Source organism: Haliotis rufescens, unplaced genomic scaffold (assembly GCF_023055435.1).
Source record: "Haliotis rufescens isolate VD_foot unplaced genomic scaffold, xgHalRufe1.0.p SCAF_9, whole genome shotgun sequence".
In the NCBI taxonomy this organism is placed as follows: Eukaryota; Metazoa; Mollusca; class Gastropoda; order Lepetellida; family Haliotidae; genus Haliotis; species Haliotis rufescens.
This window is the reverse complement of record NW_025964383.1, coordinates 7,030,137-7,053,030: the sequence shown is the minus strand read 5'-3', so window position 1 is coordinate 7,053,030 and position 22,894 is coordinate 7,030,137. Positions and strand designations below refer to the sequence as shown.

The following is a 22,894-nucleotide window of genomic DNA, read 5'->3' as shown; positions in this document are numbered from 1 at the left end:
CTGTAACCTGACATGTGAAGCACTCATGACACTGTAACCTGACACGTGAAGCACTCACGGCACTGTAACCGGACATGTGAAGCACTCACGACACTGTAACCCGACACGTGAAGCACTCACGGCTGTGTAACCTGACACGTGAAGCACTAACGTCACTGTAACCTGGCATGTGAAGCACTCACGACACTGTAACCTGACATGTGAAGCACTCACGACACTGTAACCTAGCTGGCACGTGAAGCACTCACGGCTGTGTAACCTGGCACGTGAAGCACTCACGTCACTGTAACCTGACACGTTAGCACTCACGACACTGTAGACTGGCATGTGAAGCACTCACGGCTCTGTAACCTGGCACGTGAAGCACGCACGGCTCTGTAATCTGACACGGTGGCACTCACAACACTGTAACCTGACTCGTGAAACACTCACGTCACTGTAACCTGGCACGTGAAGCACTCACGTCACTGTAACCTGGAACGTGAAGCACTCACGGCTGTGTAACCTGACTCGTGAAGCACTCACGACACTGTAACCTGGCACGCGAAGCATTCACGGCACTGTTACCTGACACGTGAAGCACTTACGGCTCTGTAACCTGACACGTGAAGCACTCACAGATCTGTTACCATGTAAGCATGTATGTCTTGAAAAGCGTGTTTATATAGAAATTCCACCTACAAGTGCAATTCACAGTGAACACGTCGTAACTGAAAGACGTGTAGCATCGGTCGTGTTGAACACGACATCTACAGTAACAGCTCGATGCATAACAGCAAAGAAGATGCATTTTAACAATGGGGACAGGTTTAAAACGCTATATGAGATAAATAGATAACGAGAATGCAAACAGCGACTACACACAATACGTACATCATTTGCTGATACACACAGCGACGAAACATCCTACCTACATCTGGTGCTGATACACACAGCGACGAAACACCCTACCTACAATGTACATCTGGTGCTGATACACACAGCGACGAAACACCCGACCTACATCTGCTGCTGATACACACAGCGACGAAACACCATACCTTCATCTGGTGCTGATACACACAGCGACGAAACAACCTACCTACATCTGGTGCTGATACACACAGCGACGAAACAACCTACCTACATCTGGTGCTGATACACACAGCGACGAAACACCCTACCTACATCTGGTGCTGATACACACAGCGACGAAACACCCTACCTACATCTGGTGCTGATACACACAGCGACGAAACACCCCACCTACATCTGGTGCTGATACACACAGCGACGAAACACCTTACCTACATCTGGTGCTGATACACACAGCGACGAAACACCCCACCTACATCTGGTGCTGATACACACAGCGACGAAACACCCTACCTACATCTGGTGCTGATACACACAGCGACGAAATACCCTACCTACATCTGGTGCTGATACACACAGCGACGAAACACCCTACCTTCATCTGGTGCTGATACACACAGCGACGAAACACCCTACCTACATCTGGTGCTGATACACACAGCGACGAAACAACCTACCTACATCTGGTGCTGATACATACAGCGACGAAACACCCTACCTACATCTGGTGCTGATACACACAGCGACGAAACACCCTACCTACAATGTACATCTGGTGCTGATACACACAGCGACGAAACACCCGACCTACATCTGGTGCTGATACATACAGCGACGAAACACCCTACCTATATATGGTGCTGATACACACAGCGACAAAACACCCTACCTACATCTGGTGCTGATAAAGTACACACAGCGACGAAACACCCTACCTGCATCTGGTGCTGATACACACGACGAAACACCCTACCTATATATGGTGCTGATACACACAGCGACGAAACACCCTACCTATATATGGTGCTGATACACACAGCGACAAAACACCCTACCTACATCTGGTGCTGATAAAGTACACACAGCGACGAAACACCCTACCTGCATCTGGTGCTGATACACACAGCTACGAAACACCCTACCTACATCTGGTGCTGATACACACAGCGACGAAACACCCTACCTACAATGTACATCTGGTGCTGATACACACAATTAAGAAACACCCTACCAACGTCTCGTGTTGGTACATAAAGCAAAGAAAGCACAACAGCAGTCATTTGAAATATGTCCTCCAAACAAATTAATATGGGATACGAGTAATCGAAAATACCAGATGATTACAGAAATAATAGTGAGTGAGTATGGTTTTACGCCGCTTTTAGCAATATTCCAGCAATATCCGCTGGGGACACCGGAAAAGCGGCTTCACACATTGTACCCATGTGGGGAATCGAACCCTGGTCTTCGGCATTACGAGCCAACGCTTTAACCGCTAGGCTACCCCACCGCCCTACAGAAATAATACGAGGGATTCAGTTATGCACGTTTAAACGATTGTAACGATAATGGGTTCCAACGTTCGCCGTGTACGACGATTAATGATCCGAATCTCCCAATGACACTTTGAGGGAGCTTTGTCCACTGTTCGGCTCACGTAGCGGGTAGCCCTTGACGTCGGCGTACACGTCCCCCGCTCATGCTCCAGACGTGCTCTATAGGGGAAAAGGTCAAGACTCATGGGCAGCCATTGCATTTGCATTCAGGTGATGTTTCGCTGCTAGGGGTGGTCAGTTACGATGTGTGCACTGTGGGCACGAGTGTTGTCCTCACAACACAAACCGTGGACCAGCATTGCGCGCAAACGCAAACTATTAGCCCCAGCATGTTGTCTCCGTTGTCCTGCCAAGTGACCCATCTATGTACTGTATGCAGTGGCGTTCTGGTAGTCATAGTGATCATACCCCATATCATTACAGGCCCATCCCCAAATCTGTCACGTTGCCTTACGTTGACGTTTGTTAGGTCGCCCCAAGACACGTCCAAAATGAATCTGGACTCATCTGACGCTCGAAACACCATTTGTGTTTGTGTCGATGTGTTAACGGTGGTACAACACGTGGTTGCCGAGCATGCAGATTAATTGCAGACGATTTCTAATCTTCTGGTCAGTAACCTGAGCTTCGGTGGCTTGGCGCAAGTTAACAGCAATTTCATTGGCTGTGTTTGGGCTTGATTTCTAAAAGTCTGGTTTCTGATTAATCGATCCTCGACTAGTGCTACTGACCTCGGACGCATACCGATCATTTGTGAGAATGATGACTGGAATACATACAGATCCGATAGGCCGCATTGAGCAGATAAAAGTAGTTGGTGAGGTGAGGTAAAATGGGGTTTAACATCGCGTCCAAGATTATTGCACTCATATAGCGACGTGCATGTACGTGTGTGTGTTAGTGTGTGGCTGCTTGTACTAGTCCGGACTGATGCCGATTTATAGTGCTACCCAACTGAGATACCATGCCGCAGATTAACATGAATACCCCGGCCACTCAGACACAGTATACTGAATCCGAGCCCACCAGTCCTTGTTTTAGCCCCTTAATGCCGAGCGCCAGACAGGGTTACAACAAGTACCATCTTTTAACGTCTTTTGGTATGACGCGGTCGGGGATCGAACCCCGGACCTTCCGCTCTCCGGTCGGACGCTCTATCACTTAGCCACGGAGGCGGTCTAATAGTATCTGGATAAGTGCGTTATGGAAATGTATAAAATTAATAACAAATAATAATAATAATAATATGTGTACTTATATACATGCCCAAATGAAAATGATGATTACAAAAAGTTATAATACACTAGAAAGCACTGCGTCTCTAAAATTGTGATTATAGTTCATGGAATTGCCTGAATAGGAATGTCTTTAACTTTAAAGCTGTCAAGAGATAGAGGGCCCTTGATACTGATGGAAGAGAATTCCAGAGAATAGGATCAGTAAAGCGGACGCCCTGTCACCAAACGATGCATAATATAATAATGATAATAATAACTGAACATATTCAAGTTCTACGAGATTGAAGTATGCTGATAACACTTAGGCGTTCATCACCTTGTAGACCAATGTGTCAACCTTTCCCTGAAGTGTCAAATCAAGAACGAGAGGGATATTCATGTTAAACTGCGACATACTTCAACTTAGGCTTGCGATAGAGTTTGTAGCGCTGATGTCGCCTTGGTCGCTTGTAGCGTGATCGACTACATATTAAAATAATTGGGAAATACGATTTCTAAAGTCAAACATGATCTACATACACGACAACAAGCACTTAACATATACATAATGTATTGCTTCCAACGAGGCAGGTGTCAACTGGCATGCATCAAGTACCCTCGGATCAGTACAGGTGAGCTTTCTGTGTCTCGTTCCGAACTCCTTAAGGGGAGTATTTGTAAGCAGCTGCCTACATTTGTTCCCGATTCAAAAATGCTGTTGGTCGTACTCAGTATACTTACTCAGTACACTTCTTATTCATTGATCAAGTATGTGTGTCCAGCAGCACATCCAGAGACATACTGTTAAACTGCCATACTGCTACAGTGCCTCCGGATGAAGGGCGACTTGCCTGGAAGAACACGTCACATATGTTTAAACTGTTTGTCATATTCCTTCTCTCGAAACGAAGCCTGTCGGATATTGCATCCTGTTTCTGTAGACACCAGTGGAAATGTATGGAAGACGATGGAGATATTAATAAATGTTTGAAAAAGCAAACACAACTAATAAAATATTGAGTTTATCAGGGCAGGGAAAACCACGAATTGCCTCCACACATTGAACCCATTCAGAGAATCGAACACATTACCCACCCTGCTTCCCAACCATCAAGGGCGCTTCCTTCTTTAAGATATTTCTGATCTACATGAATAAAAACTACATGAACGGACATAAAACTATTAATATACATATGTTTAAAGAGAAGTGCCAGTAAACCATGTCCTTGATATAGCGGAATTAGCCCTTGACACGGATAGGCATGTGACGACGCCGACCTGCCAGAGTTATCCATGACAGCACATCCCTGTCACAAGAAGTAGAACATCCGTGTTGACGAGACACCTGTCCAGATCTGTCATACCAGGTAAGATCAGTAGTATATTCAGGATAGCTTACTGTCTTTGAAGTATCACCACAGGGTGTATTACACATGGCAGAGAACGTCCCTCTGTCCCATCATTAAGCGTGCCCTAAAAGATGTACTCGTCAGTCTTGTGTATTGAAGTAGGATTGTTGACCACCAGGCACACAGCCTGCCTTCTCGCTGATCACAATGTTACCCTGGCGGGGAACTGGTCGCTTGTCTCGTCCACGTGGATGTACATGATGACAAGCTGACACGAGACGTATATACATGTAGTTATTCATGACTGAATGACAAGGTAATCCATGGTATGACCATCTGCAAATGCTAAATTCAAAATTGAGAAAACTAAAGATCATTGAATAAGAAAGTGTTCATGTGACATCAAGTACGGACTGAACAACTGCAACCTCGGGCGCAAATTAATCTCTCATCCCGTGGCCTGCACTTTGCGCAGTCTTCCAAAATGGCGGCGCCACTACCACTTGGTTGCCTGGCCCTAATGAAGAACATAATAGAAGAAGCTCGATGACGATGTATTTATGACTATTATGAGCACCTTGAAGACGCTGGGATGTTAGCTGTCGTTGCTCATTTCCCAGTTGATCCAGTGAAGAAATTATAATTCCGCTGTCAAATTCAAGTTTTCGTCAGCCGCCACCTTGGTTTGAGAAAGAAGCGAACTCAGCTAGAGATTGGTGCGATTGCAAGCGGCTGAAGGTTAGCGCCCCGTTGTAAGACAAATCGCTGTAACTCGCTTGCAAGTGTTTTGCATGTCAGTGTACGTCCGTTCGTGCATGTCGTAGCAACTAAAAAATGAAAACAAAACACTTATTGTGCTGCATATAAAGAATATATAAAGTGATACAAGGTAAGAACCTCGAAGGGACGTAAACACAAGTTTCTTCACATACAATTCGATATGAAGAGTATAGACTGAACTGTGTTCTACATATTTCAGGATGTGGACCTCGCTGTCGATCATCATTTGCGTCTTATCAGGGGCTGACATCTGCAGCGGTGGGTACCTGACGGCCTAAGTGGACATATTTAGGAGCTGAAAGCTCTTGGTTGTGATTTATTATTGATATGACACATAGACGATTACGGTCATGTTAACCATATTACTTTAGTTGTATACGAGAAGAATTATATGAGAGAACAATATGTATAAAAACCTCTATGTTATGTTCATGTTTCTTTCAGGGAGTGCTTCTAGAGATCTCTCCACGCTCCATAATGAGTTCTTTGCGTGGCGAATGTCTGACAGACCAGTAACGGCCACGACGAAGGGTATACACAAATATGATGATCAGCTGGAGTCCTTCAACATGTCCATGTTCGACATCAGAAAGGTAGATGTCAGTTCAAATTGATGTGTTTAAATAAAATATCTGACAAATAGATTTATGTACATTTACATCTTTGTTGAGAAAACTGATCTGCCTGTGTCCTTGTCTCCCCAGGAGAAGGCCGAGACCCTCCACGCCCGACTGCTGAACATCTCACAGGAGGACCTGAGCAAGTCTGACCTGGTCAACTACAAGATCCTGGACGACATGCTGACCACCTACATCCGGGGCTGGGCGTGGAGACAGTAAGGGGGACATCAGACGTGTTTAATGAGTCAGCGAGTTACATTTAACGCTGCCTTGGACAGTGTTTCATTCATATCACGGCTGTTAAGCTTGCTGTGAGAGAAACCCCGAGGTGACGCAGGTATTTGACATTTACCCCCCTTTTTTATGGATATGGGACTGACAAATCTAAAACATAATCAGTGAGTATCTGGGATTCGAACCCAAGAACAGAAATTTCTTGTATGACTAAGGGATGCAACTCTGCACAGTGAATTGCGGCTGCATAGAGGACCGGGCCAGCCGTGACCCCTGATGAGGTCATGTACATATAGGACCATAAACAGCACCTATCATGCACACATCATGCACGCATCACGCTTGAGGAAACATGTTAAACTGAGACCAATGTTATATCATATCATATAGAACTTTGGCCGAAATCCTATCCAAATGTGGTATTGCCCAATCCCTATTGACTATGGTATTTATTCTCTGGTGTAAATGTTTGCAGATATCAGAACCTCAATCCGATTAGTTTCATGGACGGCATTCAAAGGAATCCCTCTTCGTTTGTCAACTCCTTACCATTCTTCACTCGCGGCGACTTCGAGAACTACATTGCCAGATTGCAGAAGATGCCAGACCAAGTACCCACTTTGCTAACAAAAATGCTATCACTGTTTCTTGATCTACCCGTTACAAGTTAAGATAAAAGATTAATTTGATACATTTTGTTACAAAGTGACCGGCACACGTGCAACAACCAACATGACATCCTGTCCATCAATATATAGCATGATTTCGTTATCGTTTCAGTACGAGGAGTTCAAGGTTTTGATGACGACAGCAATGCAGCTGAACAGGACCTTCCACAGGCAGTCAATGGTACTTATAACAATGTGGTCAAGTGAGTGAGTGAGTGAGTGAGTGAGTGAGTGAGTGAGTGAGTGCGTGAGTGAGTGAGTGAGTGAGTGAGTGAGTGAGTGAGTGAGTGAGTGAGTGAGTGAGTGAGTGAGTGAGAGAGTGAGTGAGTGAGTGAGTGAATGAGTTGGATCTACGCAACTTTTAGCTATATTCCACCCATCTACGACTTAGACATTTAACGCTGTGATTGGGCTTTTCCCGTCATGTGGGGAACCAAACCCTCGTCCCCGGCGTGACGTCACCACCAGACTAACACACTGCCCCTTTTAATACAAACAGCATGTATACTCTGACATGATGTATGCGTTTTCAGTTCGCAAAAATGAAAGGGATAGATATCATGTAAGCTACAAAATAGTCTATAAGCTGCGCTATATTTACGATTCTGACATGTCCGAAATTCAGATTCGTGTTGAGGACCAGTTTAATGCCTTAATGGGTCCGACGAATGAATCTGTCTTCTACACTCCCTTTCTGGATACCTTGGACAACGGTACAGTAGACCCGGATGTCAGGTAGGTCCTTCGTTGTCCGTGAGGCTGTCACGCTAGTCCAGCCTAAACATTAGTCAGGTAGACCACAACAGTCACGCTAGTCCAGCCGAAACAATAGCCAGGTAGACCACTACAGTCACGCTAGTCCAGCCGAAACATTAGCCAGGTAGACCACAACAGTCACGCTAGTCCAGCCGAAACATTGGCCAGGTAGGCCACAACAGTCACGCTAGTCCAGCTCAAACATTAGCCAGGTAGGCCCGACGGTCACGCTAGTCCAGCCGAAACATTAGCCAGGTAGACCACAACAGTCACGCTAGTCCAGCTCAAAAATTAGCCAGGTAGGCCCGACGGTCACGCTAGTCCAGCCTAAACATTAGCCAGGTAGACCACAACAGTCACGCTAGTCGAACCGAAACAATAGCCAGGTAGACCACAACAGTCACGCTAGTCCAGCCGAAACATTAGCCAGGTAGACCACAACAGTCACGCTAGTCCAGCCGAAACATTGGCCAGGTAGGCCACAACAGTCACGCTAGTCCAGCTCAAACATTAGCCAGGTAGGCCCGACGGTCACGCTAGTCCAGCCGAAACATTAGCCAGGTAGACCACAACAGTCACGCTAGTCCAGCCGAAACATTAGCCAGGTAGACCACAACAGTCATGCCAGTCCAGCCTAAACATTAGCCAGGTAGACCACAACAGTCATGCTAGTCCAGCCTAAACATTAGCCAGGTAGACCACAACAGTCACGCTAGTCCAGCTCAAACATTAGCCAGGCGGGCCACAACAGTCACGCTAGTCCAGCTCAAACATTGGCTAGGTAGATCACACCTGTAAGAGGTTTTATTCGTCTACGTTATTCCGGCACATTAAGCGTAACCTAATGTTTTTTGTACTTCTCCGCACAAATATTTCCACAGATATCGTTGACTTCAATTCACACAGAGTTGAACGCCTGGACATTAGGGCCGGGACGAGTCCCGTGGTACCGTCGTGCATGCACTGGGGCCGGGACGAGTCCTGTTGTACCGTCGTGCATGCACTGGGGCCGGGACGAGTCCTGTTGTACCGTCGTGCATGCACTGGGGCCGGGACGAGTCCTGTTGTACCGTCGTGCATGCACTGGGGCCGGGACGTTTCCTGTGGTACCGTCGTGCATGCACTGGGGCCGGGACGTTTCCTGTGGTACCGTCGTGCATGCACTGGGGCCGGGACGAGTCCTGTGGTACCGTCGTGCATGCACTGGGGCCGGGACGAGTCCTGTGGTACCGTCGTGCATGCACTGGGGCCGGGACGAGTCCTGTGGTACCGTCGTGCATGCACTGGGGCCGGGACGAGTACTGTGGTACCGTCGTGCATGCACTGGGGCCGGGATCATCATCTTGGATGCAAGACTCCAGTATGATCTCAGTTTGCCTTTATACACAGCTACACAATCCTGTTGTACCTATCCTTGAGAAAAGGGCAGCTAAATTCATCAGTTTGACATCTTCAGGAAATGAAGAGCTAGTCGACGCGGGCCATATATAATCTCACTTGATGGGTAAATATAGATCTAGAGTTGGTGCACTCCTATTTGTAAACACACAAAAACCAATGTTTGCACAGTAACATCAGCATTTGTTTCTGACACAGGGGCCGCCTGAAGGAGCAAGGGTTGATTGCAGTTGCTAATCTCCAGACAGCTATACAGAATATGCAGCAATTCATAAACGATGTAAGATCTTAATGTAATATCTATCAACTATAATGCGTTGTAAATACTCATAGAACATGGCTCTGTGTTGATACATGTTAATGGTATCTTATCCTGTTCTCGTACCAACCATATGCTACATAAGTACTGCATAAGTACTAAAACTGGCAACACATTTCCCTACTACAATATATCCTTGTTGTACCCAACTGTTCCATAACTAGGGTGTACAAAGAACTATGAAATATATTGGACTAGCATGATTTATTTGATGCTGATATGTTGTGCACATCTTCTAAATGCCGATCATTAATTTGTAATGAAACTGCCTATGAACGAACAATGTTTCATGCTAATGACGCGTCCAATTCCTAATGTTTAGTATATGTTTCAGTTCAGAAAAGGCTTTATTGCGTAGAACACGGATATAGCGAACACGGTTAGAGCGAACAAACGAATACAACGAACTGTTACAAATTCCTGATTTATCTCCTATATATTGTCAAATAAAATTTACGTACATAACGAACTCTCAACAGCGACCAACTTTAATATCATGGTTGACATCTGCATAAACATGTTGCTGCTTCCCGCAGGTGTATCTGCCCAACACCCGCCCCGATATCGGCATCAGCTCTCTGGACGGAGGACAGGAGTACTATGAGGCTTGCATCAGGTGGTATCTCTCCGTCAACATGACGGCTCAAGAAGTCCACGACATCGGCCTCCTGGAGGTGGACAGGATCGTCGACAACATGGAGAAGGTGGGGACTGACTGGCGTGGGCGTGGGCGTGGGCGTGGGCGTGGGCGTGGGCGTGGGCGTGGGCATGTATGTGAGTTTGTCCGTGTGTGGTGGTTGGTGTGCGTGCACGTTCACATTTTCTGTTTGAACACAAAGTGTGTACCTCCACATCAATATACTGACTACATTGCATTTGCTTTCCAGATCACGAAGAAGCAGGGTTTTGAAGGCAGCGTCAGCGAATACTTCAAGGACATCATGAATGACACTCGTTTCTTCTTCAACACAGCAGTATGTTAATTACAAGCTAACTCCAACACTTATACTCTATACTCTATTTCAGCTGCTAGATGTTTGTTACACTATCTCAAATACGGATCTCTGTTTAGTTCTACATTTGTAGGGCATTACTCTGGAACATTGATTCCCCAATACATTACTCTGGAACATTGATTCCCAGATACATTACTCTGGAACATTGATTCCCAGATACATTACTCTGGAACATTGATTCCCAGATACATTACTCTGGAACATTGATTCCCAGATACATTACTCTGGAACATTGATTCCCAGATACATTACTCTGGAACATTGATTCCCAGATACATTACTCTGGAACAGCGATTCCCAGATACATTACTCTGGAACAGTGATTCCCAGATACTTTACTCTGGAACATTGATTCCCCAATACATTACTCTGGAACAGTGATTCCCAGATACATTACTATTCCCAGATAAATTACTCTGGAACATTGATTCCCAGATACTTTACTCTGGAACACTGATTCCCAGATACATTACTCTGGAACATTGATTCCCAGATACATTACTCTGGAACATTGATTCCCAGATACATTACTCTGGAACATTGATTCCCAGATACATTACTCTGGAACATTGATTCCCCAATACATTACTCTGGAACAGTGATTCCCAGATACATTACTCTGGAACATTGATTCCCAGATACATTACTCTGGAACAGTGATTCCCAGATACATTACTCTGGAACATTGATTCCCAGATACATTACTCTGGAACAGTGATTCCCAGATACATTACTCTGGAACATTGATTCCCAGATACATTACTCTGGCACATTGATTCCCAGATACATTACTCTGGAACATTGATTCCCAGATACTTTACTCTGGAACAGTGATTCCCAGATACATTACTCTGGAACATTGATTCCCAGATACATTACTCTGGAACATTGATTCCCAGATACATTACTCTGGAACAGTGATTCCCAGATACATTACTCTGGCACATTGATTCCCAGATACATTACTCTGGAACAGTGATTCCCAGATACATTACTCTGGAACAGTGATTCCCAGATACATTACTCTGGAACATTGATTCCCAGATACATTACTCTAGAACATTGATTCCCCAATACATTACTCTGGAACATTGATTCCCAGATACATTACTCTGGAACAGTGATTCCCAGATACATTACTCTAGAACAGTGATTCCCAGATACATTACTCTGGAACATTGATTCCCAGATACATTACTCTGGAACATTGATTCCCCAATACATTACTCTGGAACAGTGATTCCCAAATACATTACTCTAGAACAGTGATTCCCAGATACATTACTCTAGAACAGTGATTCCCAGATACATTACTCTGGAACAGTGATTCCCAGATACATTACTCTAGAACATTGATTCCCAGATACATTACTCTGGAACAGCGATTCCCAGATACATTACTCTGGAACATTGATTCCCAGATACTTTACTCTGGAACAGTGATTCCCAGATACATGACTCTGGAACATTGATTCCCAGACACTTTACTCTGGAACATTGATTCCCAGATACATTACTCTGGAACATTGATTCCCAGATACTTTACTCTGGAACAGTGATTCCCAGATACATTACACTGGAACATTGATTCCCAGATACTTTACTCTGGAACATTGATTCCCAGATACATTACTCTGGAACAGTGATTCCCCAATACATTACTCTGGAACATTGATTCCCAGATACATTACTCTGGAACAGTGATTCCCAGATACATTACTCTAGAACAGTGATTCCCAGATACATTACTCTGGAACATTGATTCCCAGATACTTTACTCTGGAACATTGATTCCCAGATACATTACTCTGGAACAGTGATTCCCAGATACATTACTCTAGAACATTGATTCCCAGATACATTACTCTGGAACAGTGATTCCCCAATACTTTACTCTGGAACAGTGATTCCCAGATACATTACATTGGAACATTCATTCCCAGATACATTACTCTGGAACAGTGATTCCCAGATACATTATTACAGTCATTTTACACATTGACTGATTTTACACATTGAATGTAACATCTTGTTTCACAGGAAGAAATGATAGAGGAGTATGAGAAACAGATCTTCACCGTGGTGGAACCCGAGCTGGAGACGTATTTCAGTGACATGCCAGGGTTGCCAATTGAGTGAGTGTTCGACACACAGCACTTGGGCAAAAACATGTAAAGGAAAAGTGCATCAATGTAATTTATTTATTTGTTTATTTTTTTTGGGTAGGGGTGGGGTGATCACTGACGGGTGTATATGTTGATGTGATTATGCGCAGGGTCCTGCCGACTCCCAACGATGGTCCAATTGGCTCCTACAGCAGTGGGTCAGCAGATGGGTCCAGACCTGGCATTTTCTGGGCCAATGTCCTCCGCCCCGAGTCGAGGTATGTACCAACATCGGTATTTACATATGTCACCTGTCTTGCAATTTGCGTTGTCTTATTTCTTAGTCCGCTGTACACACAAAACATGAGTTATTGCATGGTAACTGTAAGTATGTGGGATGGATACTGGGCGGATGTCATGTTATGACATCGGTTTGTTGCAGCCCCAACCTGACCATGATGGCGCTCACCATCCACGAGGCCAACCCCGGGCATCACCTGCAGGTGCGTGATCAGTCATAGCAACTGAACAGTTGACAAAGTGAAAGAAGCACCCTGCAAATATCTCTCCGAGGTGTTGATGAAGAACATCAACGCTTATTTTACACAAACCATTTCACTCCAACTGTGCTGAATACTCTCTAAGTAAACTATCACCATAACACTCTAACTGTAATTAATACTCCCTATGTAAACCATAACCATAACACTCTAACTGTAATTAATACTTCCTATGTAAACCATAACCATTACACTCTAACTGTAATTAATACTCCCTATGTAAACCATAACCATAACACTCTAACTGTAATTAATACTTCCTATGTAAACCATAACCATTACACTCTAACTGTAATTAATACTCCCTATGTAAACCATAACCATTACACTCTAACTGTAATTAATACTCCCAATGTAAACCATAACCATTACACTGTCGCTGTAAGTAATACCCTCTAAGTAAACTGTCATATTTATGCGATGGAGTTGTATCCAGTCAATAGTTTATTGGTCGTTCAAATATATGGCCGTAATTGAATACGAGTGATTAATTCATGACGTCATTCTTGTAACAAGACATGTTCATTAAACTCATACATGTTGTTTTCTTGTGTTTGAACACAGATCAGCTACTCCATCACATCAGACACGCCCGACTTCCGCCAGAAGATGGAGTCCTCGGCTCACAATAAAGTCCCTTTTGCCTTCCCAAGATATACTGCCTTTGTGGAGGTATGTCCGCTGGACCGCCCGATGTACACTCCGATTGGAGATATATGTCCTCTGGCCCACCTGATATACACTCCGATTGGAGATATATGTCCTCTGGCCCACCCGATATACACTCCGATTGTAGATATATGTCCTCTGGCCCACCCGATATACACTCATATTGTACATATATGTCCTCTGGCCCACCTGATATACACTCATATTGTACATATATGTCCTCTGGCCCACCTGATATACACTCCGATTGGAGATATATGTCCTCTGGCCCACCCGATATACACTCCGATTGTAGATATATGTCCTCTGGCCCACCCGATATACACTCATATTGTACATATATGTCCTCTGGCCCACCTGATATACACTCATATTGTACATATATGTCCTCTGGCCCACCTGATATACACTCCGATTGGAGATATAAGTCCTCTGGCCCACCCGATTTACACTCATATTGTACATATATGTCCTCTGGCCCACCTGATATACACTCCGATTGGAGATATATGTCCTCTGGCCCACCCGATATACACTCATATTGTACATATATGTCCTCTGGCCCACCTGATATACACTCATATTGTACATATATGTCCTCTGGCCCACCTGATATACACTCCGATTGGAGATATATGTCCTCTGGCCCACCCGATATACACTCCGATTGTAGATATATGTCCTCTGGCCCACCCGATATACACTCATATTGTACATATATGTCCTCTGGCCCACCTGATATACACTCATATTGTACATATATGTCCTCTGGCCCACCTGATATACACTCCGATTGGAGATATAAGTCCTCTGGCCCACCTGATATACACTCCGATTGGAGATATATGTCCGCTGGCCAACCCGATAAACACTCCAATTGTAGATATATGTACCCTGGCCCGACCGATATACACTCCAATTGTAGATATATGTAGGCTGGCCCACCATATATGCACTCCAGTTGTAGATATATGTCCGCTGGCTCAACCAATATACACTCCAATTGTAGATATATGTCCTCTGGCCCACCCGATATACACTCCGACTGTAGATATAAGTCCGATGTCCCACCATATATGCACTCCAGTTGTAGATATATGTCCGCTGGCCCTCCCGATAAACACTCCAATTGTAGATATATGTCCGCTGTCCCACCATATATACACTCCAATTGTAGATATATGTCCGCTGGCCCACCCGATATACATTCCAGTTGTAGATATATGTCCGCTGGCCCACCCGATATACATTCCAGTTGTAGATATATGTCCTCTGGCTCAACCAATATACGCTCCAATTGTAGATATATGTCCTCTGGCCCACCCGATATACACTCCGACTGTAGATATAAGTCCGCTGTCCCACCATATATGCACTCCAGTTGTAGATATATGTCCGCTGGCCCACCCGATAAACACTCCAATTGTAGATATATGTCCGCTGTCCCACAATATATACACTCCAATTGTAGATATATGTCCGCTGGCCCACCATATATACACTCCAGTAGTAGATATATGTCCTCTGGCCCATCCGATATACATTCCAATTGTAGATATATGTCCGCTGGCCCACCCGATATACATTCCAGTTGTAGATATATGTCCTCTGGCTCAACCAATATACGCTCCAATTGTAGATATATGTCCTCTGGCCCACCCGATATACACTCCGACTGTAGATATAAGTCCGCTGTCCCACCATATATGCACTCCAGTTGTAGATATATGTCCGCTGGCCCACCCGATAAACACTCCAATTGTAGATATATGTCCGCTGTCCCACAATATATACACTCCAATTGTAGATATATGTCCGCTGGCCCACCATATATACACTCCAGTAGTAGATATATGTCCTCTGGCCCACCCGATAAACACTCCAATTGTAAATATAGGTCCGCTGGCCAACCCGATAAACACTCCAATTGTAGATATATGTACCCTGGCCCGACCGATATACACTACAATTGTAGATATATGTCCTCTGGTCCACCCGATATACACTACAATTGTAGATATATGTCCTCTGGCCCACCCGATATACACTCCAATTGTAGATATATGTCCTCTGGTCCACCCGATATACACTACAATTGTAAATATATGTCCTCTGGCCCACCCGATATACACTCCAATTGTAAATATAGGTCCGCTGGCCAACCCGATAAACACTCCAATTGTAAATATAGGTCCGCTGGCCAACCCGATAAACACTCCAATTGTAAATATAGGTCCGCTGGCCAACCCGATAAACACTCCAATTGTAGATATATGTACCCTGGCCCGACCGATATACACTCCAATTGTAGATATATGTAGGCTGGCCCACCCGATATACACTCCAATTGTAGATATATGTCCTCTGGTCCACCCGATATACACTCCAATTGTAGATATAAGTCCTCTGGCCCACCCGATTTACACTCATATTGTACATATATGTCCGCTGGCCCTACTGATATACACTCCGATTGGAGATATATGTCCGCTGTCCCACCATATATACACTCCGGTTGTAGACATATGTCCGCTGGCCCACCCGATATACACTCCAATTGTAGATATATGTCCGCTGTCACACCATATATACACTCCAGTTGTAGATATATGTCCGCTTGTCCACCCGATATACACTCCAGTTGTAGATATATGTCCGCTGGCCCACCCGATATACACTCCAATTGTAGATATATGTCCTCTGGTCCACCCGATATACACTCCAATTGTAGATATATGTCCTCTGGTCCACCCGATATACACTCCAATTGTAGATATAAGTCCTCTGGCCCACCCGATTTACACTCATATTGTACATATATGTCCGCTGGCCCACCTGATATACACTCCGATTGGAGATATATGTCCGCTGTCCCACCATATATACACTCCGGTTGTAGACATATGTCCTCTGGTCCACCCGATATACACTACAATTGTAAATATATGTCCTCTGGCCCACCCGATATACACTCCAATTGTAAATATAGGTCCGCTGGCCAACCCGATAAACACTCCAATTGTAAATATAGGTCCGCTGGCCAACCCGATAAACACTCCAATTGTAAATATAGGTCCGCTGGCCAACCCGATAAACACTCCAATTGTAGATATATGTACCCTGGCCCGACCGATATACACTCCAATTGTAGATATATGTAGGCTGGCCCACCCGATATACACTCCAATTGTAGATATATGTCCTCTGGTCCACCCGATATACACTCCAATTGTAGATATAAGTCCTCTGGCCCACCCGATTTACACTCATATTGTACATATATGTCCGCTGGCCCACCTGATATACACTCCGATTGGAGATATATGTCCGCTGTCCCACCATATATACACTCCGGTTGTAGACATATGTCCGCTGGCCCACCCGATATACACTCCAATTGTAGATATATGTCCGCTGTCACACCATATATACACTCCAGTTGTAGATATATGTCCGCTTGTCCACCCGATATACACTCCAGTTGTAGATATATGTCCGCTGGCCCACCCGATATACACTCCAATTGTAGATATATGTCCTCTGGTCCACCCGATATACACTCCAATTGTAGATATATGTCCTCTGGTCCACCCGATATACACTCCAATTGTAGATATAAGTCCTCTGGCCCACCCGATTTACACTCATATTGTACATATATGTCCGCTTGTCCACCCGATATACACTCCAGTTGTAGATATATGTCCGCTGTCACACCATATATACACTCCAGTTGTAGATATATGTCCGCTTGTCCACCCGATATACACTCCAGTTGTAGATATATGTCCGCTGGCCCACCCGATATACACTCCAATTGTAGATATATGTCCTCTGGTCCACCCGATATACACTCCAATTGTAGATATATGTCCTCTGGTCCACCCGATATACACTCCAATTGTAGATATAAGTCCTCTGGCCCACCCGATTTACACTCATATTGTACATATATGTCCGCTGGCCCACCTGATATACACTCCGATTGGAGATATATGTCCGCTGTCCCACCATATATACACTCCGGTTGTAGACATATGTCCTCTGGTCCACCCGATATACACTACAATTGTAAATATATGTCCTCTGGCCCACCCGATATACACTCCAATTGTAAATATAGGTCCGCTGGCCAACCCGATAAACACTCCAATTGTAAATATAGGTCCGCTGGCCAACCCGATAAACACTCCAATTGTAAATATAGGTCCGCTGGCCAACCCGATAAACACTCCAATTGAAGATATATGTACCCTGGCCCGACCGATATACACTCCAATTGTAGATATATGTAGGCTGGCCCACCCGATATACACTCCAATTGTAGATATATGTCCTCTGGTCCACCCGATATACACTCCAATTGTAGATATAAGTCCTCTGGCCCACCCGATTTACACTCATATTGTACATATATGTCCGCTGGCCCACCTGATATACACTCCGATTGGAGATATATGTCCGCTGTCCCACCATATATACACTCCGGTTGTAGACATATGTCCGCTGGCCCACCCGATATACACTCCAATTGTAGATATATGTCCGCTGTCACACCATATATACACTCCAGTTGTAGATATATGTCCGCTTGTCCACCCGATATACACTCCAGTTGTAGATATATGTCCGCTGGCCCACCCGATATACACTCCAATTGTAGATATATGTCCTCTGGTCCACCCGATATACACTCCAATTGTAGATATATGTCCTCTGGTCCACCCGATATACACTCCAATTGTAGATATAAGTCCTCTGGCCCACCCGATTTACACTCATATTGTACATATATGTCCGCTGGCCCACCTGATATACACTCCGATTGGAGATATATGTCCGCTGTCCCACCATATATACACTCCGGTTGTAGACATATGTCCGCTGGCCCACCCGATATACACTCCAATTGTAGATATATGTCCGCTGTCACACCATATATACACTCCAGTTGTAGATATATGTCCGCTTGTCCACCCGATATACACTCCAGTTGTAGATATATGTCCGCTGGCCCACCCGATATACACTCCGATTGTAGATATATGTCCTCTGGCCCACCTGATATACACTCCGATTCGAGATATAAGTCCCCTGGCCCACCCAATATACACTCCAGTTGTAGACATATGTCCTCTGGCCCACCCGATATACACTCCGATTGTAAATAAATGTCCTTTGGCTCCCCCGATATACACTCCAATTGTAGATATATGTCCTTTGGCTCCCCCGATATACACTTCATTTGACCTATATTGTAATCAAACGGGTCTTACCGCACAATGTGCATGAAATATCTTGAGCACCTTGATAAAAAAAAACATGGAAAGATTTGGAAAATATCTGTTGACTCCCAGTTGACGTACGTGCTTTGCAATTCCTGCAATCGACCGTAATCTGCAGGGCAGTCGCCATGTCTTTGACAAACCGAATTTCGGTACGCAATTTTGATTAGACTATGCATAGACCTGCATTGTCGCATAGTCCAGCCAAAACATAGCTCAGAAATTCCAGCCCAGGCAAAGGTGAAAACTGGACATACCTCTTAACTCCCTTGCCTCGGGACATGTGTATAGGTTCAGGAATATATCCTATGTTGTGATGTCAGTCATCATATTGTCTGTGACAGGGCTGGGCGCTGTACTCCGAGTTCCTGGGCGAGGAGATGGGGCTCTACAGAGATGACTATGAACTGTAAGTGTGTTCCCTTCGACAGAACAATTTACTCACGTGTAAGGGCTCCAAGCTTATCCCTACCATACCAACAACCTAAATACAACCGTTTGCTACACAAGACATTTGTATAATACGTTAAAGTTTATTCCAGGATGGGACGATACAGTTCTGAAATGTTCCGAGCGTGTAGACTGGTTGTGGACACGGGCATACATGCCTTCAAGTATGTATTGATTTGCGTACGTGACAGTGAACTTAAAAATATGTAGAAGTAAATGAGATCTTGTGCGTTAATCAGTTGGAATCTCCCGAATATATCCTAGTTTCAAACTGAAACCTTCTTAGAAATAGCGTTTAATCTAATACGGCATATTGATAATATCTATGTCCTTGTACACAGTTAATACTTCTTCCGCACTGTCCACGTTTTTTACATATTCCCTGTCGTGTAATCAGATGTCATGTTGGCACAGCTGGACACGCGACGGGGCCATCGAGTACATGCTTAACTACACGGCCAGGTCGTATGAGGCTGTTGCAGTAGAGATTGACCGCTACATCACGTGGCCTGGTCAAGCGCTGGCCTACAAGATCGGGGAGATCAAGATTCTAGAGCTGAGACGAAAAGCGGAGCAGGAGCTCGGTGAGAACCGATGTACTGCTTGTAATTTTAGTAGTAGTCAAATTTGTAGGGAATTTTTCTTTCATTGACGATATCAAGAACACCAAAGTTTTGTTCTTTCAAGCAGTTATCTAATCATAACTGAACCGTTTTTCGGGGAAACCCTGGCTGCCTTGTTAATGTACCCGAGTCAATACGCATCTACGAATGTATGTTGGTGGAGGTATATATTTACCGGATCCTGGAATGCTGGCCATTTGTGAGTAGAAGTCTTTAAGTTAGTCGTTGAAGACTGAAGGTATGGAACTGACCCACATATATATTTGTCCTGTTGAGCTCGCTATTGTTACCATTAGGTTAAATGTACATAAGATATATTTTCAACTGTTTTCAGGTGACAGGTTTGACATCAGGGAGTTTCATTCTGTTGTCCTCAAAAGTGGAACCCTTCCCCTGACAGTACTGGAGGACCTCGTGAATGATTGGCTTGATTCCTACCCCGACCCAGCCACCCCTGCCCCAGCTACCCCTGCCCCTACCACATGTGGCACTGTGGGTCTTGCGTCGTCGCTTGTGTGGGTGTGCGGGGTTCTCGGCCTGTACGCCCTCCCTGCAAACCTATAGGAGGGCATCACCCTCATGTGTGTTCCCTGTTACATTGATTGTTGTTGACTGTCTAGTATGTGTTGATTCCTGGTTGTGTACTGCATAGCACTTATCTGTATGATCCAGATCTCGTTTTATCGAAAAAATATAAATAGTCAGGCTCATAGGTTCAATTAAAAAAATATCTGGTTTTGCAGCTGTAACTGAAAAAAATATCTAATCTCCAGACAAAATAGCAACACTGATAAACAGACTATCGTCATCATCTCACCTATGTTCAGGTCAGGCAAGTGTTTTTAGAATACAACATAAAGGGAATTTGGAATCTACAATCTGTATACACTATGTCTCGATGCCATCCCGTGAATACTACCTGTATCTATCATTCACCCGATGAAGAGTAGATTTTTTCAGTTATCATAGTCTCAGTATAACTCTGACAGATGTTTCGTTCGTGTTAATGCTGCATGTGTATATGCCCAACCCCTGTGGTATATGTATCATGTATGTTTCAAAGTGCTATATAACGCTCCATGTGGCGGTCGTATATATCCACATAAGGATTTATCAAGCAGCACCTGATTAAAAAGACAGTTCCGAAAAATATGTACAAAACATGATCTGAACCCAACTGAACCACTTTGGGATTACACTGGCCACCAAGTAGGAGCTAGAGACCCTCCACTTCAAGCTGAACGAACTGACCCAGGCACTGCACCCGGGGGATCGCAGTGTGGAACGAACTGACCCAAGCATTTCCCCCGGAGGATCCCAATGTGGAACGAACTGACCCAGGCATTGCACACGGAGGATCCCAGTGTGGAACGAACTGACCCAGGCATTGCACACGGAGGATCCCAGTGTGGAACGAACTGACCCAGGCATTGCACACGGAGGATCCCAGTGTGGAACGAACTGACCCAGGCATTGCACCCGGAGGATCCCAATGTGGAACGAACTGACCCAGGCATTGCACCCGGAGGATCCCAATGTGGAACGAACTGACCCAGGCATTGCACACGGAGGATCCCAATGTGGAACGAACTGACCCAGGCACTGCACCCGGGGATCCCAGTGTGGAGTGAACTGACCCAGGCACTGCACCCGGGGATCCCAGTGTGGAGTGAACTGACCCAGGCACTGCACCCGGGGATCCCAGTGTGGAGTGAACTGACCCAGGCACTGCACCCGGGGATCCCAGTGTGGAGTGAACTGATCCAGGCACTGCACCCGGGGATCCCAGTGTGGAACGAACTGACCCAGGCACTGCATCCGGGGATCCCAGTGTGGAGTGAACTGACCCAGGCACTGCACCCGGGGATCCCAGTGTGGAGCATCAGACGTCTGAAAAGCAGCATGAGGAAATGCCTCGTGAGTGTCATCACTGAGAATGCAGTTTGTGTTGCTCTTCGGTGCCTTTGAGAACAATTCAGTGAATAATTTTGTTTCTAACTGTACATTTTGTCATTTGTAATATATATTTTGTCTTTTGATGGGGATATCGTCCTTCTTGGTATTGTTATCCCAAATTACCCTATCATCCTGAACTGCCATACCATATACGTTCACTCAGCGAAATACATAATCAGCTGCATGTGCATACTTAAAATAAAATATTGTTTTACCGCTAAAGTTCTACACCATTTTACCATACAATTACAAATAAACATTGCTTCAGTTTTTGTGTGTTTCAGACCAGTATACCACGTGTTGTGTATTTGTTGTCATTCATCCAGAATAAACTCTAAACATTATTTAACACTTTGCTATCCCCACGTAGACTTATTCTAAAGAAACTGCAGCTCACGATGAACCCGCGTTCTGATTTAAATAATGAATTAAAAATATATTAATTACTTTATCTATGAAAACACCCCTCTCCATAAAA

At 44.8% G+C, this 22,894-nt stretch overlaps 1 protein-coding gene across 1 annotated transcript; it reads left to right on the top strand.

Annotated features, from left to right (window-relative positions):
• The first annotated feature begins 4,890 nt into the window (after nucleotides 1-4,890).
• Nucleotides 4,891-22,707, top strand: LOC124119505. Its single transcript, XM_048390945.1, has 18 exons — nucleotides 4,891-4,995; nucleotides 5,957-6,015; nucleotides 6,202-6,350; nucleotides 6,462-6,592; nucleotides 7,087-7,222; nucleotides 7,392-7,460; nucleotides 7,905-8,014; nucleotides 9,632-9,713; nucleotides 10,289-10,456; nucleotides 10,640-10,726; nucleotides 12,809-12,903; nucleotides 13,044-13,151; nucleotides 13,316-13,376; nucleotides 13,998-14,105; nucleotides 19,732-19,796; nucleotides 19,930-20,001; nucleotides 20,252-20,421; nucleotides 20,795-22,707. The coding sequence occupies exons 2-18, from the start codon at nucleotides 5,958-5,960 to the stop codon at nucleotides 21,022-21,024; spliced, it is 1,899 nt and encodes a 632-aa protein (XP_048246902.1). The 5' UTR covers nucleotides 4,891-4,995; nucleotide 5,957; the 3' UTR covers nucleotides 21,025-22,707.
• Nucleotides 22,708-22,894: the final 187 nt, after the last annotated feature.

What these genes read in the sequence shown, in the direction of transcription:
- LOC124119505 (XM_048390945.1), top strand. Translation starts at nt 5,958, where the DNA reads ATGTGGACCTCGCTGTCGATCATCATTTGCGTCTTATCAGGGGCTGAC. An exon ending in TGCAGAAGATGCCAGACCAA is followed by an intron (nt 7,223 to 7,391) that starts GTACCCACTTTG and finishes TTATCGTTTCAG; the next exon opens with TACGAGGAGTTCAAGGTTTT. An exon ending in ACAGTAGACCCGGATGTCAG is followed by an intron (nt 8,015 to 9,631) that starts GTAGGTCCTTCG and finishes TTTCTGACACAG; the next exon opens with GGGCCGCCTGAAGGAGCAAG.